The sequence below is a fragment of the Podarcis filfolensis genome, assembly GCF_964270895.1.
Source record: "Podarcis filfolensis genome assembly, chromosome: 8".
NCBI classification, from domain to species: Eukaryota; Metazoa; Chordata; class Lepidosauria; order Squamata; family Lacertidae; genus Podarcis; species Podarcis filfolensis.
The window spans coordinates 70,875,084-70,894,846 of NC_139611.1; the positions used below are offsets into that span (position 1 = coordinate 70,875,084).

The 19,763-nt window shown below is 47.0% G+C and overlaps 1 protein-coding gene across 1 annotated transcript; it reads left to right on the forward strand.

Moving 5' to 3' along the window:
• The first annotated feature begins 5,262 nt into the window (after positions 1-5,262).
• HSPB6 (heat shock protein family B (small) member 6) lies at positions 5,263-10,242 on the forward strand. Its single transcript, XM_083628149.1, has 3 exons — positions 5,263-5,667; positions 8,351-8,473; positions 9,632-10,242. Exons 1-3 carry the CDS (start codon positions 5,452-5,454, stop codon positions 9,827-9,829), a joined length of 537 nt encoding a protein of 178 aa, XP_083484275.1. The 5' UTR covers positions 5,263-5,451; the 3' UTR covers positions 9,830-10,242.
• Positions 10,243-19,763: the final 9,521 nt, after the last annotated feature.

The following is a 19,763-nucleotide window of genomic DNA, read 5'->3' on the forward strand; positions in this document are numbered from 1 at the left end:
TGACCAGAGCAGAATACAGTGGCACTATTACTTCCCTTGATCTAGATGCTATACTCCTATTGATGCAGCGCAGAATTGCATTGGCTTTTTTAGCTGCCGCGTCACACTGTTGGCTCATGTCAAGTTTGTGGTCAACCAAGACTCCTAGATCCTTTTCACATGTACTGCTCTCAAGCCAGGTGTCACCCATCTTGTATTTGTGCCTCTCATTTTTTTTGCCCAAGTGCAATACTTTACATTTCTCCCTGTTAAAATTCATCTTGTTTGTTTTGGCCCAGTTCTCTAATCTGTCAAGGTCATTTTGAAGTGTGATCTTGTCCTCTGGGGTGTTAGCCACCCCTCCCAGTTTGGTGTCATCTGCAAATTTGATCAGGATGCCCTTGAGTCCATCATCCAAGTCATTGATAAAGATGTTGAATAAGACCGGGCCCAAGACAGAACCCTGTGGCACCCCACTAGTCACTCTTCTCCAGGATGAAGAGGAACCATTGATGAGCACCCTTTGGGTTTGGTCAGTCAGCCAGTTACAAATCCACTGAGTGGTAGCATAGTCAAGACTGCATTTTACCAGCTTCTTTACAAGAATATCATGGGGCACCTTGTCAAATGCCTTGCTGAAATCAAGGTAGGCTACATCCACTGCATTCCCTTCATCTACCAGGCTTGTAATTCTGTCAAAAAGCGAGATCAGGTTAGTCTGACATGACTTATTTTTCAGAAATCCATGCTGACTATTGGTGATCACAGCATTCCTTTCTAGGTGCTCACAGATTGTTTGCTTAATGATCTGCTCCAGAATCTTCCCTGGTATTGATGTCAGACTGACTGGGCGGTAATTATTTGGGTCCTCTCTTTTCCCCTTTTTGAAAATAGGGACAACATTTGCCCTCCTCCAGTCTGCCGGGACTTCGCCTGTTCTCCAGGAATTCTCAAAGATGACTGCCAGTGGTTCTGAGATCACATCTGCCAGTTCTTTTAATACTCTTGGATGCAGTTCATCTGGCCCTGGAGACTTGAATACATCTAAACTAGCCAAGTATTATTGTACTATCTCCTTAGTTATTCTGGGCTGTGTTTCCTCTGCTGAATCATTTGCTCCAAATTCTTCAGGTCGGGCATTGTTTTCTTTATCGGAGAAGACTGAGGCAAAGAAGGCATTGAGGAGTTCAGCCCTTTCTGTGTCCCCTGTTTGCATTTGACCATCTTCTCCTCTGAGTGACCCCACTGTTTCTTTGTTCTTCCTTTTGCTACGAACATACCCATAAAAGCCTTTTTTGTTGCTTTTAACCTCTCTAGCAAGCCTGAGTTCATTCTGTGCTTTAGCTTTTCTGACTTTGTGTCTACACGTGCTGGCTATTTGTTTGAATTCCTCTTTGGTGGTTTCCCCCCTTTTCCATTTTTTGTACACATCCTTTTTTAATCTTAACTCAGTTAAAAGTTATTTAGATAGCCACCCTGGCTTCTTTAGGTACCTTCCATGTTTCCGTCTCATTAGTATTGCCTGAAGTTGTGCTTTTACTATCTCCCTCTTAACAAACTCCCAGCCATCATGAACTCCCTTTCCTTTTAGTATTACTGTCCATGGGATCTCACCCAGCACTTCCCTAAGTTTTATGAAGTCGGCTTTCTTAAAGTCAAGAAATTGAGTCCTAGTATGCTTGGCTGCTCCTTTCCGCTGTATAGTAAACTTCAGAAGAGCATGATCACTCGCACCTAATGATCCTTCCACTTCTACCCCACTAACCAGGTCATCAACATTGGTTAGGACCAGATCTAAAATGGCTGTTCCTCTTGTTGCTTCTCCCACTTTCTGGACAATGAAGTTGTCTGCAAGGCCAGTGAGGAATCTGTTTGACCTTATGCTCTTGGCTGAGTTTGACATCCAACAAATATCCGGGTAATTGAAGTCCCCCATTACTACTATCTCCCTTCCTTTTGTATGCTTGGCCATCTGTTCCAGGAAGGCATCATCTATGTCCTCCGTTTGGCTTGGGGATCTATAGTAAACTCCCACAATGAGGTCACTGTTATTCTTCTCTCCCTTAATTTTGACCCAAATGCTCTCACTTTGGCTTTGAGGTTCTAAATCTTGGATCTCTTCACAGGTATTATACACATCCCTGACATATAACGGCACTCCTCCTCCTTTCTTGTCTGGTCTGTTTCTCTGAAACCGTTCCCCATTTGTGGAATGGCCTCCCTGGAGCAGCGAATCTGTCTCCCTTGGTATTGGCTTTCAGGAGAAACTCAAGGACATTCCTGTTTACTCAGATATTTGATTATCAGGTATTGCTACATCTATCCACTACTGCAATTGGTTTTAGATGTTTTTAAAATAGTTTTTTAAATGCTTTAAATATGTGCACAACATTATGTTTATAATGTGTTGTATTACTATTCTGAGATTGATTTCCTTTGGGAGGAAGGGTGGGATACAAGTTGAGTAATAAAGTAGTGATGTTTGTCCCCCTCCCAAACATATGCAGACAGAACATAGTTCATAGAACACGCTTTTATCATCTCCTTGGGCTAGGGAAAAAATATCCCCTCCCCTTTAACATATTTCCTGCCCCTGCTGCTTCTCAACTCTAAATTATCCTCTCCCCAGGCTGCTTTTTCACTTTAAAAAATTGTGTTGGGGCTTCACAGCTGCATTCTTTTGCAGGTAATGTATAATTAGCCCCTTCTAAATAAATATACTTAAGGTCAGGGGCACATCCTAAGGATTTCAATAAGAACGTTTTAAGTATACACTGACAATTCTCCCAGTTGAAACTGAGAGCAGCTAACAGTGCCAAAAGATTGGAACTTTTGTGCTCATTATACCACAATGTTAATTTTGTAAATTACTTTTCAGGGAAACAAATCAGCTTTACTAGTCTCACATCAATTAGCCTAATAAAGGCCTTGAGCAGGAAGCTGGGCTGCTATCCCTTCTGCTTCAAAGGTGATTTGGCATTTGAAAGGTGTGTCTCCCTAACCCAATCCCACGGCTTGCTATAGGAGGCAACATTGTATGCTCAGCAAGAAAAGTGTGCTTGTGGTAGGGAGAGATGACTGCTGTATGTAAACTGTGCATTAGAATGCCATTTAGTATATCTTTCAGCTGTTTCCTACACTTGTGGACCAAACACCATGGAGAAAAGTTCGAGCAAGTCAGAAGGCCTGATCCTGCAGGCTTGTTTTATATTATAGTACTTTCCAACCAAGGTTATTATTGCATTCACCTGTGAGCCAGGTGTTGACCAGTTGTGTGGTCTACATGTCAAGATCCCAGGCTGCATATTGAAAAAGCTGAACCACAAGACTCTTGTTTGTGAAAGCCTCCAAATCTTGTTCCTCTATAATATAGAGTCCCTTCTTTCCAACTACCTTTGCTTATAAAGGAGCGAAATTTGCCGTGTGTGTTCTCCCCCAGAGATTTGGATTAGAGGTGCGAAATATTTCCCAAAATGGTGACTTGAGGGAAATACCTGTACTGTCGAGAAACTACAGGACTTGTGCAGTAGGTGGAGGTGTGAATCAGTCCCTTTAGCATGCTATGTCCCATTAAATCAAAGTGGGGTGATTTGTGACCCTCTGGGTACTGCTGGACTCCAACTCCCATCAGCCCAGCCAGCTTGGCCAATGAGACAGGGATTATGGGGTTGTGGACAGTGTTCTCGAAGCTACCAGCATGAGTTTGACCAAACTGCGGGAGGCAGTGGAAGACGGGAGTGCCTGGCATGCTCTGGTCCATGGGGTCACGAAGAGTCGGACACAACTAAACAACAAAGTCAAATGAATGAGTTAAGCATGTTTACATCTTTTGGAGCAGACCTCCTGGGCTTCCTGTATCCCTTCCCCAGTTGGCATTCTGGATTGTCCTGCTTTGTGAAGGAAACCCCCCAGGTCCTTTGCAAGCAGTGCTACATAAAGGGAGAAGCTGCTGAAGCAGCTAAGCATGCTGGGTATGTGCTGTCTCTTCCATCAATCCATCACCTGGTCCTTGCAGGGTTGGTCCAGTGAGCTCAGGGTTCTGCCTTGGGCTGAGGAAGGGCAAGCAAGTATCTGCATGTTGCCAGGCGCAACAGGGATGCTTCCACTTGCGCTGAAAGGCAGCATAAGCATTTTAAATGCCGTAAATTAAAATAATGCTTTGTGAACATTTCCAAACTCCTTTATTAGGTCATGTCACTGACACACACCATATATTTAAAGTGCATGGCTTCCCCCTCCCCAAGGCTCCCGGGGGCTGTAGAGCTACGATTCCCACCAACACCCTTCACAAATTACAGTTCCCAGGATTATATCAGGCTAGAAGGCAAAGCCAGGAGGAAGGGAAGGAAACAAGTGAATGTGGGTTGCAGGAAACGGTGTTAGGGACATAAATGTGGAGAGTGGTTGTTTTTTGTAAAGATATTTTATTGCATTTTATAATGTATACAAAAACCAAAAGAACTTATGACAACTAACGAAAAAAATCATCAGCACATAGAATATGTACATTTACTTCTGCAGCTTAAGTAACAAAGTCCAATTCATGAAAGAAAAAACTGTTTTCACAGTTAAAGAACAACAACACCCAGAGAATACATTTAGTGTTATTTGACTGTCGTGAAGTTCAGATTTGGCAGGCTTGTGTCCATGTTTGTCTCCAAAATGAAGGTTGTCCTGCCTATGTGACAAAGGAATGAATGCCAAATGATACAAAAAATGTCTGGGTTTGTGGAAATCTCAAATTATAGCGTACTTTCCCCTATGATAGTTTTATTCCACTGCGAGTCGTGAAAGCAGAGACAAATCTTTAAAAGATCTGTTAACGCGCGCTCTCTTTCAAAGGGAAACAAGGACTCACATTTCTTCCCTCGGTGTATTTCCGGCCCACCATCGTTTTGCTTCTCCCGTGTATAAAGGTAACGTCTGAAATGGGGCCGGGAGGGGCGGGGCAGCACCGACCGACGGGAATAGAAACGATGTCCTTTCCCCCCTCCCCCATCTAACCACCTGTCCCCAATTCAGACGTTACCGTTACACTGCCCTCCCACTTTGCGGCGTCGCAGCAGGGCCGTCGTTCAACGTGGGAATGGGCTGGATGGGAGCTCAAAGCCGGGGAAACGCCGAGAGAACCTTCCCGGCTCCCTCCTTTCCAGAATAGAATCCTGATGGCATGGATGATCCAGACACGCCTTTCCCCGCTGAGCCGCGCCTCCGCCCATCGGTTCCCACGTGAGCCTGGAGGCTAGGCGAGCGCCAGGCCCCGCCCCTTTTCAGTGGCCCCGCCCACCCGGGCGCTTCGCGGGGCTTCCCGCTCCGTCCCGAAGGCTCTTCTGCGTTCCAGCGGCTTCCAGGGGGCGGAGCCGGCCGGGTATAAAAGGCGCCGCGGCGGGCCGGGCTGGGCGTGCGCTCCCTTGCCCGCGGTCTGTGTTTTGCGCGTCTCCGACTTCTCGCCCGCCTTCGCCTCTCCGCGCCATGGACATCGCCATCCACCACCCCTGGATGCGGCGGCCCATGGGCTTCCCTTCGGCCTTCCCGTCGCTCTTCCCGCCGCGTCTTTTCGACCAGAGGTTCGGCGAAGGGCTCTTCGAGAGCGACCTGTTCCCGGCCACGCTCAGCCCCTATTACATGCGCACGCCCAGCCTGCAGATGCCTGCGATGCCGCAGATGCCGGACACGGGGCTTTCGGAGGTAGGTGCGCCTTGCGTTAAGTTTTGAACGCATCTGGGGCTTTTGTGCGGAATTGCACCAGAAAAGAAAAGAAAGATCACGGGGAAAGTTAGTTTTCTAATCCCGCCCCCCATGTATGTCGTGATGCCTCTGGCCATATGCAGAGTGCTTTTTTGGCCGAGCAACAGCGCAGCAGGTCCCCCGCCTAACCGGAGGCTGCTGAGGGGGTTGCTTAGGATTAAAAGGGAGCAGAAATGCCCGAAGATGGGTAGCGCTCGGTGTCTGGACCTGCGTCGTGGGAATGGGTATGCCTGCGTGTCGGGAATGTGACGCTTCCTGCGGGGAAGCGGTCTGCGGACTCTAAAGCAGTGGTGCTGCTGTTGCCAATTGGTGAAGGTGCGCGCTTGGAAGAGGAAAGGGTGCCAAGGGGCTGGCGGGCTGTGCTTACCTATTATGGTAACATTCTTCAGCCTCCCCAGCTGGCCCTATGGGGGAGCAGGGTGGGGAGACAATGCCAGCTGGGTTGTCTTGCCCTGCGGGGAAGGGGCTGGCATGCAGGGCTCAACCCGCCCTCTGGACTCTTGCTATACAGAAGACGCACTGTCTTGTTGGCTCTCTGCCCACAGCTGCCTGGAGTTACTTACCAGCATGAGGGCATAAGAGGTGGCCTTGCCCCAGATCAGATTATTTGTCTCTCTAGGCCAGCACCTGCTGCTCTGACCAGCAGTGGCTCTCCAGGGTCCCCAGGGAGACCCACGTTGCTGCCAGATAGCTGATCCCGAACTGGAGGAGTTGGGAACTGAACCTTGGACCTCCTCCATCACCCCAGATAGTTGCTGCCTATATTAGAGATGCTTCCTCGCTCAGTCGGACATTGGTTGTTGTTCCTGCTGTCCACACTGGTGGGGAATCCAAAGAATTTCCCCCACCCCCAAGTCCCTTCTGCTTAGAACGGGAGGTGCCGGGGGGGGGGGTTGAACCAGGGTCTTTCTCTGCATGCAAAGGAGCTGTAGTCATCAGCTCCATAAATAATAATGACTAAATAATATGTAATCGGATCTGGGAAACGAGGGGTGCTTTTAAGGACTGTGGCATTAAGACTCAACTGTTAGAATTCATCCTTGGGGAGATTTCAGCACAGCCTTGTGCTGCTGCTGCTGCTGCCGCCGCCACTTAACTCCCCATGCATGACTGGGATACTTTGGCTTTTTCTGTCTTGCTTTTTCCAATGTGCTTCATCACACCCCTTGGCAGGGAGATTGCTCCTGTGTTCTTGGCGCACTGGCTCTAAATATACAGTGATCCAATCTAGAAGACCCTGAGGGATAGCTCAGTCGGTAGTGCCTGAAACTCTTTGATCTTGGGTTCGAATCCCACACTGGGCGAAAGATTCTTGCATTGCAGGGAGTTGGACTGGATAACCCTCGTGGCCCGACTCTACAATTCTATGATATTCTTAGCTAGCTACAAAAGGGTGTAAAATACAGAGCATTCTCGCCCATATCGTAAAGGGTTGTGTTTAGCCTGGAGGGGTTGTTGCTGCGTTGGTTTCTGTAACTGCTACCCAGTGCTCATAAAGCGGCTTCATGTTGGCTCTAACTTATTATTTAACAATTAAAGTGGCTAATTTCTTTCCTAAACACTGTGCATATATTAAAAGATAATATCAGAGGCAGGGAACTTTTGTCAGCCCAACGACACTGCTCCCTTCTGGACAACCTTTTGTGTTGGTAGGTGAGGCCAGAGCCGAGAATGAGCAGAGCAGCGAATGTGAATTCTGCCTTATGCAGTCAGCTAGTCTCTGCACACCCTGGCATACCTGTTTGGTCCTCCATCCAGACAAACGAGAAGCCTCAGCAGAATTCAATGACGTATTCCACCCAGGCACAAACCCTCGAAGAGGGTGTGGTCTTGGAAGAAGCGTGTGATCTGGGTAGAGTCTCGGGGCCAGATACAGACCTGGAGGGCAGCATTTGGCCCCTGGGCCTGGGCATCCGATCCCTGGATTAAGACAGTTGTTGTTCACAGTCTGGTAAGGCATGATATAAAAGGAAGAAGGCATGGTGAGGGAAGAGGAAAGCAAGCACTGCGCTTTGGCTGCGTATGTTACTAGAGCACTTACTTTCTTCCCCAGGCTTTTGATGGACTGCGGTGGTGTTTGCTATTAGTTGTGCTTCTGTTATTGGGGATGTCCGTCCCCCCCGTAGACGTGTTTTTATTGTAATGTACAGTGGTACCACAGGTTACAGACGCTTCAGGTTACAGACTCCGCTAACCCAGAAATAGTATGTCGGGTTAAGAACTTTGCTTCAGGATGAGAACAGAAATCACGTGGCAGTGGCAGTGGGAGGCCCCATTAGCTAAAGTGGTACCTCAGGTTAAGAACAGTTTCAGGTTAAGAACGGACCTCCAGAACGAATTAAGTTCTTAACCCGAGGTACAACTGTACTTGTGTTTATTGTGCTCTCAGTATCTATTTTTTGGGAGACTTTGTTCAGCTGGCAACTAACAAGTTCAATGAGTTATAATCATCCTTGCTAAATATGCCCAGTGGTGTTAGTGCCTGCCCTGTGGCTTGTTGAAGAAAGCAGTAAAAGGGTGTTGACTTGTCCACAACAGCACCCCTGGGCGCAGGGACAGCTGGCCTGCAGAAGATGCTGTCTGTTGAATCCAGTTTTTACTTTGTTTTCCCCCTTCCACCCAGGTGAAGATGGACAAAGACAAGTTCTCTGTGTTGTTGGATGTGAAGCATTTTTCACCTGAAGAGATGAGCGTGAAGGTGATTGGGGACTACATCGAAGTTCATGCCAAGCATGAGGAACGGCCGGTATGTGGCTTCATGGGTTCTTTGTGGGGTGGCCCTGACCTAAAAGATCCCTGTGGTGGCCGTAGGCCAGTGTTCTTCAACCTTGGGAGTTGTCGTTCAGCAAAATCTGGGCACCTGCCATCCTTAAGCTGCCATTGGCTAAGCTGCCTGAGAATGATGGAGTTTGTGGTTCAGCAACTTCCAAGACCCGAGGTTGAAGAACACTGGCATATCCAAAAGCAGGAAATTAAAGCTGCCATCCTAAGTCAACCCCGGAAGCAAATCCTATTGAACTCTGGAGTCCACTTAGTCTGTACACAGGGATTTGGAAACCTCAGTAGCTGGAACTGCCTGGAAAAACATCTGCTGCTGCACCACCAGTGTCCAGAGCAGAATCCGTGGCCCTCCAGATGTTGTTGGAATTGCAGCTTGCATTGGTCCCAACCAACAGGGTTTATGGCCAGAGGTGCAGGGAATTGTAGTTCAGCAACATCTGGAAGGGCCACAGATCCCGCCCTGCCCCCCCCCCACAAGCCCTGCCTGAAATGTGCAAAAACTACATGCATCTGTAAATAAAAGACATCTGAAGGCAGCCCTGTTTAGGGAAGCTTTTAATGTTTAAAAGACTATTGTATTTTAATATTCTGTTGGAAGCCGCCCAGAGTGGCTGGGGAAACCCAGCCAGATGGGCGGGTTATAAATAATAAATTATTATTATTATTATTATTATTATTATTATTATTATTATTAATAATAAGGCATGTGTTGCTGCCTGAACTTCCTGTTTGAGTTGCCTTGGGCAGGCAATATAAAGCGACTAACCAATTTAATAAATAAAATAACTTTGGAACTCCCTGCCTGTTGACATCAAGGAGGTGCCTTCACTGCACACTCTTTCAGTGCCTGCTAAAACCATTCCCGTTGAAACAAGCTTACCTAGATACTTAGGAAGCTGAGACGATTTCAGTGTTTTAGTATTTTATCTCTAGAAGTAGGGTTCTAAAATTTTACTTGGGGTTACTGGTTTATCTTTCCGTAAACTGCTTTGACCTTTTTCCTTTTAAACAATCAAACGGTGTATAAATTTTCTGAAATAAATACATAAATTTATTGGCGAGAGTGCTGGTTTCTGGACCCCCTTTAGTCACTTGCCTGTTTTTGCGTCTCTGCTCTTTATAGGATGAGCATGGCTACATCTCCCGGGAGTTCCACCGCCGCTACATGATCCCCAAGGGGGTTGACCCCGCAGCCATCACCTCGGCCCTGTCTCCCGACGGGGTGCTATCCATCACGGCACCGACTACCCAGGCTCTTCCTGGAGTGGAGCGCAGCATCCCCATCAGCCGCCAGGAAAAGCCTGCCGTCACCGGAAAGTAATAGGGAAGCAGCCTAGCTTGGCTTTTTGCTCTCAGTTTTTACCGGAAGCCAGCAAGCATCTCAGGCCTGCTCTCCCCTCGCTAGTAGCTGCAAGGGCTGCTCACTCTTCACAGAAGTGACATTCCCCTCTGCCCCCTCCCTGCTGAGGTTCTGGCAGCAGAGACTATATATTGCCTCTAGGGTGGTGATCCTGTAGTGCAATTTCCCTACACTCCAGTAGGACCTTCCTGGAGTAGAGATTGGGCCCTTTCTTCTTCTGGCTAGGAGTACCCTTCTGTTGCAGGCTTACTCTGTGCACCACTGTTTATGCCAGACTCCTTGCTTTGTATAAATACAGATGCCACTTGGGTACATGTACTTGCTTAAAAAACAGATGTCACATTGATACTTGCTAATAAACATGATGTTTCTGCCTTCTGAGTGTGTGATTGCAACTGGACGTGGGAGGGCAATGAACCTTAAGGCGGCACCAGCCGGGAAGGTGGGTGGTAGCAAGTTTCCACATCACTGACCATGGCATTGACTGCTGTATTCCAGATTAGAGCATAAGAGCCCGGCAGGATCAGGCCTATCCAGTAGCATATTCCTTCAAGTGGACATCTTGGAAGTGAAGGAGCAAGACATGGCCATAAGCGCCCTCTCCCTAGCAAATCCATAAAACACTCTAAAAAGGATAGTTATTTTGCAGAAGCCATGCTGATTCTTCTCTAGCAAAGCTTGTTCTTCTATTTTCTCGGTGCTTTCCACCAGTTTTCCCAGGACAGATGTCAGACTAACTGGTCTGCAACAGTCCAAATCCCAATATATTTCCCAAATACTTAATCTTTCCACTCTTCGGGTACAAAGGCTGATTATTAGCGACAAGCTGCATGTTCTTGTTAGATCAGCAGTTTCGCATTTGATTTCTCTTAAGAATGCTCTGAGGGCTGTCATCTGGACCCAATGACTTCTTTTGAATTGGTTGAGGACGCCTAGAGCATCATTGTGTGATGCCAATATTTGCAGTAGAACCTGGCAAGAGGGTTTGGTTGTTAAACCCCTGGGAATTGTAGCTCTGTGAGGTGAATAGGAGTCTCCTAACAACTCTTGGCACCCTTAGCAAACTGCCCTTCCTAGAATTCTTTGGGAGAAGCTATGATGATTCGAAGTGCAAAGTGCAGATGGGACCTAACATAGACCCATTAATTTGAGTGGGTTGCGGGTGGTGCTGTGGGTTAAACCACAGAGCCTAGGACTTGCCGATCAGAAGGCTGGTGGTTTGAATCCCCGCAACGGGGTGAGCTCCCGTTGCTCGGTCCCTGCTCCTGCCAACCTAGCAGTTCGAAAGCACGTCAAAGTGCAAGCAGATAAATAGGTACCACTCTGGTGGGAAGGTAAGCGGCGTTTCCGTGCGCTGCTCTGGTTCGCCAGAAGCGGCTTAGTCATGCTGGCCACATGACCCGGAAGCTGTCTGCGGACAAACACCAGCTCCCTCGGCCAGTAAAGCGAGATGAGTGCCGCAACCCCAGAGTCATCCGCGACTGGACCTAATGGTCAGGGGTCCCTTTACCCTTTACCTTTACTCTCAGCAGAGCTTATCTCACACTCTGGCTTATGTAGCACCATGAAGCTGTGTTTTGTGCAGCTGCAGCCATGTGAACTTGAAGCTTAACAGACTCACTTTAATTACTCCTCAATGCCCAGAACAAAGGCCTATTGCCTCCGTCCTAATTGCCATTCAAGCTTTTGATTTTGAAACTCTAATTACAAAACAGCTTTGCATGCAGTGTTTAAGACGCGTGAATCCTTCCACATTTCCAGATGTCTCCGCATGTATAGGCAAGTAGCAAACGTGCTTAAAATGTACCGTGTCTTAACATCTGTGGGCACTGTAGTCCCGGTGGAGACACGCAATACGCATTCCACAAAGGACAGAAACTTGGCGGGCTGCCTAACCCGTTGTGCCGATGGATTAAATATATTTATTTTTGCAGAGGAGTCTTGTGGTGTTAGGCTTTTGCAGCAAAACAGTCATGTCAGTTGGCATGTCTTAAGAAATTGGTTATGGCAGAAGTTTTTTGCTGGCTACAGTACCAACTTTATTGGGTGCATCTGATACTAGAACATTCTGCTGAGGGGCGGCTCCCTGGTTCTGTCTGGATGGCTATTACAGGTACTGGGTATGTCAGGAGTTTGGTGTGATTCAGCAGGGATCTCCTAGGTGTGGCCTTATTTCAGCCATGGAAATAAGTGTTGGAAACATGCCCCGAGAAGGCTACCACCTTCCCAAGTCTTCAGAGCATCTCTCCGGTGGTCCTCCCTGGCTGTAAATCACCCTCAGTCCAGAGAGACCAGTGATAAGTGACCTTTCTCTTCTGAGAAGAGCACACTAGTCTTCTGGTACAGTGGTACCTTGGGTTAAGTACTTAATTCGTTCCGGAGGTCCATTCTTAACCTGAAACTGTTCTTAACCTGAAGCACCACTTTAGCTAATGGGGCCTCCTGCTGCCACCGCGCCGCCAGAGCATGATTTCTGTTCTCATCCTGAAGCAAAGTTCTTAACCCGAGGTACTATTTCTGGGTTAGCGGAGTCTGTAACCTGAAGCGTCTGTAACCTGAAGCGCATGTAACCCGAGGTACCACTGTATTTCATGGCAGAAGAAAGATTCGTAGTTCTATAACTACTTTATTTACAGTCTATGCTCAAAGACTCCATCAGCACGTCTGTGCTCTTTGAACACCAGTACAGAAAACTGCGACACATACAGAAGTGAAACTAATTTCCAACAGTACAGGGAGAGATAATACAGACTTCCTTTCTCACGCTCTCTCAGACACTCACACGATGTCCACAAAACAGTACAATAGTACCACTCGCTGGAGCAGCTCGGATAAATAAAAATCCTAACAATATGTTCCCCAGAGTTACCAGGTTGCAAAATGTTACTACTCTCTTTGCCCTTGCAGATGGGGGACAGAATCTGCTTCAATGGCTGCCTGCTACATTTCTATGCCCTGGTACTGAGGAGTGGGCTTTCTTGTCAGTCCACTCACTTTCTCTAGTAAGCATGGAGGAGAAAGTGTTCCACCTCTTTGGCCTGCCTGCCTCTAACTCCTTGCCTCCCTGTGGCGAGTAGTCTAGTATTTAAACAGCCTAGCACCTTTGATTCCATTCCTAGGCAGAGATTATGGTCCAAACTTGCCCGTCTGGGAATTGATCCACACCTCCTCTCCCTAATTATTTCCCTTTATTCAAACACCACAGCTTGCGTCCGAAGTGGTCCCAACGGCTCCCTTACCACCCCATTCCCAACGGCCAAGGGCGTCCGACAAGGTTGTCTCTTGGCCCCTTTACTGTTTAATCTCTATCTTCATGATGCAATTTCCCCTTTGAAGCTAGCAACTAAGTATCCACCTCACTTAGCAGGTCACCCCGTTGCTTCCCTTTTCTATGCAGATGATGCTGTCATCTTATCCAGAACAGCTGCGGACCTAGCAAATGCAGTTAATGCATTTATCGCCTATTGTAAGGCGGAAGCTCTTAATATTAATTATAAAAAATCAAAAGTCCTTCACTTCACTCGTTCTCGCAAACTCAAGCTGGAGCCGCTTAAGATCACAGGTGGCTACTTAGAAAAGGTAAAAGCCTTTAAATATCTAGGCTTAATATTCACTTATAATCTCTCCTGGACTACCCATCTACAATCTGCCTTTTTCGCCGCAACCACGACCTCCAATGCCATTGTCCGATTTTACCACCAGAAGGGCGGCAAACACCTTCCAGCAGCAATTCAAATATTTAATGCTAAAGTTGTTCCTAAACTATTATATGGCTGTGAAGTATGGACTACAGCAATATCAGGTAATTTGGATCGCCCACTTCATATGTTTCTGAGATCTCTTTCCGGTGTCCCGAGATGCGTCTCAGGTGCAGCCCTACGACTTGAGTTCGCCCAGCCCTCAATTGTAAAACGAGCATGGTGTCGAGCCATTTCCTATAGCTCCCACCTACTAGCATCGGATGCTCGAATTAGAGGTGGTTTTTCCAACCTGATCCTAAGAGATATTCATAATTCCCCTTGGAAAACTACAATCAACCTCAAACTCCGCTCTCTTTCTAATCTGAATTGCAAAACTGTTCTTAAATTAGAGTGTATCAGTCCGGCGGCCCTACCTTCAATTAAAAAGAAGTTACAGCTACTTGACTTCTCTAACACAGCTGCCGATGCAAGAGGGCCGTGTTCAGGCCTAGCCCTAGCTATTCCTCCCCCTGAAGGAATCCCTCTATACTGCTTCACAATTTCTTCGGAGGCTAAGCGAAGGGCCTTTACCTGTGCCCGTCTCAACTGTTTTCCTACAGCAGTTCTGTAGGGTCGTTATTCCAGAGTCCCCATCGCAAACAGAACATGCAACTGTAATGACTCGGCCCTGGAGACTATGGAACATGTAATGCTCTTCTGTCCCAACTGGACAGATGAAAGATCTCGGTTTTTAACTCCTCTCATGAACAAGCTTCATCTCCCAATCCAGCCCTGGATAGTGTCCCTCTTTTTGCAAGATTCTGATTGTTGGATCACCGAGATGACAGCTAACTTCCTGCTCAGTGTGATGAGGAGGAAGGCTGCACTGGCTTCTTTTTCGGCACCACAGCTGTAGTCGATACTCTGCACAGTCGGATGAGGTTCCAGGTAGCTTTGTAGTGCAAGGACGGTGGAGCTGGGACGGATCCGGGGAGCTGAAGGACCCCTTTGATGATCCTCCTCCAGCCTCGGCAGTTTTTTGTCTTTTTGTTCTTGAACTATCGGTCATTCGGTGTTTTGGATCCCCTGTTGTTTCTGTTATCTCCTTTCCCCCCCCTTTGGGTATTTGCCCAGGACGATGTCTGCCTTTGCCTCCCCACCCCCATTTTATGTTATGCTGTTATTTCTATGTATGTTGTGCTATGGCCACACGGCTAATGCAATAAAATCTATATATTAAACAGCCTAGCACATCACCCTTAGACTTGTTGTCATTGTTTAGTCGTGTCCAACTCTTCATGACCCCATGGACCAGAGCACGCCAGGCACTTCTGTCTTCCACTGCCTCCCGCAGTTTGGTCAAACTCATGCTGGTAGCTTCGAGAACACTATCCAACCATCTCGTCCTCCGTCGTCCCCTTCTCCTTGTGCCCTCCATCTTTCCCAACATCAGGGTCTTTTCCAGGGAGTCTTCTCTTCTCATGAGGTGGCCAAAGTATTGGAGCCTCAGCTTCAGGATCTGTCCTTCCAGCGAGCGCTCAGGGCTGATTTCCTTCAGAATGGATAGGTTTGATCTTCTTGCAGTCCATGGGACTCTCAAGAGTCTCCTCCAGCACCATAATTCAAAAGCATCAATTCTTCGGCAATCAGCCTTCTTTATGGTCCAGCTCTCACTTCCATACATCACTACTGGACCCTTAGACTAACATCTGTTAATTTGCTTAGTTTGTACTGACTTCGCCATGATGGTCAAGAAGACAGGGCCTTGAAGCTCTAATCTCTGCAGGTGGAGAGAATCTCTTCCTTAGCCCAAGGGCCACATTAACCTTCCGGGGGCCATATTGTCATTCTTTTTAGAGGGACTTTACATGCAGGCCACCTACAGCCTCCCAGATAAAGCTCTACAGCTTTGTCCCAGGTTTCTGTGTTAATGCTGCAAAGGATGGTATTATTTTTTTTAACACTGCTAAACTAGATGGTAATCTTTATTGATGGAAGAGGAAGTGTTGTAGATTTTCCCAAGCAATTTGAGGAGGAAACACAAGACTTCATGCACTTCCCACAACCAAGATATAATTGGTTGGTTCAGCCAGGCTAGCTCTCTGTACATAAGCCAGTAAGTGAGCAAATCTAGATGCAAAGGTGGGCAGAAAAGTGAAAATAAAATTTAACTTTGTATAGAAGGCTAGCTTCTACATCCACACACATGCTCTCTTGCCCTCCCAAGTTTTTTCCAGGGACAATTCCTGGATTTACAGAAGCTGTCCCGGTTTCTGATTTGATCCCAGAATGTCCCACTTTCCTTGGGACGTCCCTATTTTCATCAGAGAAATGTTGGAGGGTGTGGAGTTATGCGACCCCCCCGAGCCAAGGAGATAAGTAGCTATACAACCTTTAGAAGATATCTGAAGGCAGTCCTGTATAGGTTTTTAATGTTAAATGTTTTATTATGTGTATGTATGTATGTATGTATGTATGTATGTATGTATGTATGTATAGGAAGCTGCCCAGAGTGGCTGGGGCAACCTAGTCAGATAGGCTGGGTAGTATTTTATTTTATTATTTTTATTATTGAAAAGTTGGAGGATATGCTCTACTCGTCCATCTGGGCAAGCAAGAGGTATTATCAGAGTGCAAGGATGTATTCTAGCCAGGCAAGAAGGATGAGGAGCAGGCTAGTTAGCTCAGGGAAAGAGGGTGTGACTTCGCAGTGTCCCCTGGCCCAGGTACAGAGATTTGGAGGCTTAAAAACAACAGGGCTTTCTTGCCCACTAACAAAGGAGGTGGAGGTGTGGGCTGTGGCTCCGCCAAGCAAACATGACAAATCTTTCACACTTGACTTTTCTTTCTAGCGCCACTGTGTCCTAAGAAACAGACTTTTTCAGCGAAGGCAGTGACCACAAAATAGCAAATAAAGAGAACAACACTCGAGCAGAGTCAAAAGTACCATTACAGCTAGTTTGGACAGAAAACCCTCTGCACCAGTGTGTAACTCCTAAAGAACGGAATAAAAAGGGACACATTCTTCAAGTTGTCAGTGCTTGCCTGTGTTAAAACTTAATGAGCTTTGGTTCAGAAAGCAAGTTAAAAGAAGGGGGAAAAAGCTGGCAGCCACCCAAACGGAAAACCACAAGTTTCCTCTGCTTTGCCTTTTCCAAAATCAGAGGTTGCCAATGTGGTGCCCGCAGAATCTCCCCGCCCCATTGAAATTAGGCTTGAAAGAAGTGCGCTATTGTAACCAAGAGAAAATAGGTTGTAGTGTCTCTGCTTTGCAGTATCTCTGCTTTGCAAATGTGGCTACTGGCCCAGAAAACACTGGTAACCCCTGCCCTTATTGCACTGTGATCTGCTACATTAATACAGGGATATTTCTGCAGGGCAAGCTAGCTGTGGATTTATAGAATCCTAGATCATCCCTGCTTATGCACACAAGTTTTTTTTGCAGCCTCTACATATCGTCGCCTTCAAAATGCCATTCCGCTCCCCCGCTCCCCCATGTAATCTGGATTTACTTTTGCTTACTGAATTTCCCGAAGAAACATTAAACCCACATTAAATGGGGGAATCTGGGGTGATGTTTTGAAGGGGGAGGTCATTTGGACGCTGCACAAAATTCCTGGAGTGGTGGAGCATCTGCTTTGCGTGCAGAAGGTCCTGGGTTCAAATCTCGGCTTCATCAGGGAGGGCTGGGAAAGAATCACTGCCTCAAAAACCATGGAGGGTTGCTGCCGGTCAGAGTAGACAGTACTGAACTGGATGGACCAATGGTCTCACTCAGAGGTGCTAACTTGTGCCCCAGATTGTGGGTGCCCAGTGGCACACATGCGTTTGACGTCACATCATGATAACAGGTGCCCATGGTCTGCACTTTCTGGAAGCAACTGAACAGTTTGGTTCTGAATGGCTTTCCCGGCTGGGTAACTTAGTGATATGTGTCTCTTTTGTTTTAATTCAAATGCATCTGCTGTTTCCTTTTTATTGTGCATTGCCTTGAACCACAGTGCAGAAGGTGAATAATAATAATAATACAATGGTACCTCGGGTTACATATGCTTCAGGTTACATACGCTTCAGGTTACAGACTCCGCTGACCCAGAAATAGTGCTTCAGGTTAAGAACTTTGCTTCAGGATGAGAACAGAAATTGTGCTCTGGCGGCGCGGTGGCAGCAGGAGGCCCCATTAGCTAAAGTGGTGTTTCAGGTTAAGAACAGTTTCAGGTTAAGAATGGATCTCTGGAACGAATTAAGTACTTAACCTGAGGTACCACTGTAACATGATGATGTTGATGCACTAGCTACAAGGCATTGGACTGTCCCCAACGTGTAATCTTATAACTTAAGTTCTTCCCCTGGTATCCTGGTCACCTTCGCTGCTATGACACAGCAGTTCTTGTGACTCTTCTCAGCAAGGCAAAGACAGAAAGATCCACGGTGGTGCATCTCAAGAGTGCGTTGGCTTTGGACGTGGGAAAACGCCAGGGGAAATATTTGCTCAGTCATGGAGCCTGTTGGCTGGCAGCCTAACTTCAGAGGTAAACTGAGAACCCCATGTAAGCTATCCCCAGCTGCTTGGAGTAAGGGTAGGATACACAATTGTCTAATAGTCTATATATATATCTATGTGTGTGTGTGTGTGAGGGAGCTGGTTTCAGCTTCGTCACATTCAAGAATAGGGATAAGTTCCCCACCCGCCTGAGGGCTATATTTTCCAGAATTTTCCAGACATTGCGGGATTCGGCTGTCGGAAACAGTGTCCGGGCAGAAATTGCTTAAACATCCGGGGAAATCTGGACATACGGCAAACCCATGTTGGAAGTGTAGATTTAGGCAAATTTCCTTAAAAATAGCTTTGAAACTTCTTTTTCTTGTTGAGATCTTGCGAAAATAGCTCAATGACTTTTGTGTCCGGATTTTCTCTTTTTGAAATATGGCAACCCTATTGTATTCCCTTCTGGGCAACTTCCCAGAGGTCACATGACAGTGGTGGGTGGGGCCAGAAGCACATACCCTCCAATTGAAATCCTGGAGAGTTACTGCCAGTCAGGGAGCCACTGAGCTAGAATGGACCACTGATCTCTGTTTAAGGCAGATTCCCATGTTCCTATGGCATTAATGGACCTAAGTTAGTGATGTCCATTCACGTCTATGAGGCTACACTGCTTAATAGTGGATGCAACCCAGTATGTCTTTCCCCACTACAGTTAAGTGGATGAAATGAAGACAGCTGTGGGCTTGAGTGCGAAAGGAGTGTGAGCTCAGTTCAGTTCTGGAGACAAATTCCTAGGCGAAAGATGTGAGCCTTGTCCTTTAATCCTGACTGTATGTTGTTTGCACCTGGTTCTGGTTGGCAGATCTCGAGGTTCTAGTGAAAAACGAAATTGACCCAACAGTTTGGATAGTTTGTGCATGCCTGATTTGCAGGAGAGCTGCAACTTGCACCCATTTAACCTGTGCACATTCAGCTTTATGCACTTGGCAATAAAAAAATAAAATAAAAATAAGGGTGCAGGCATCTGGGAAAAAATACATTGGCAATCCCATCTGCCTTTGCACCCAAAGTGCTTTGACTATGCGTGATTTTGGCTTTGTGCTCTATCCCTGGAACATAAGTTGAGAGTCAACTGTAGTAGACAATACTAGCTAGCAGAGGAAGGCTTCGGTGTGGTATGAAGTCCTTCCAAAGGAGCTGACCAGTGAAGGAGAGGGACAACAATAGTTCTGCATAGGAAGCAGCTGACAGGGACCGTGCTGAGGATCAGGATCCTCAATCTTCCCAGGAGCAGTGGGACAGTATAGATTTGGAACAGTGGTTTGCAGAGGGACATAGTTCAGAAGACAGAAGTTGGGAAGAACTGGGTGGTGAACAGCTAGGAGAAGAACTGGGAGAGAGTTAACAGACTCTCTCTCACTGGTAAGCATCCATCCGCTCAGCCCAAGGTCAAGGAGAACAGAGTGGGTGGCAACACAGAAAGACAATGGTTGCAAGACGAGGAACTGACATGGGTGACTAGGGGGGGAAGCGGGGGGATCCCTTAATTGGGAGCACCTTCATTCCTAGGAATGGATTCTTTGTTCTCTCACTGTGATCATTAATATCTGCAAATGGTAAGAGACTCCTTTTCTTTGTTCTGCTTATCTACTGCCAAAGGGGGCGGGGAGTAAGCCAAGTCCCTGAAGGTCAAGGCGGACCGCTGCTCAGTCTAGCTCAGCATCGC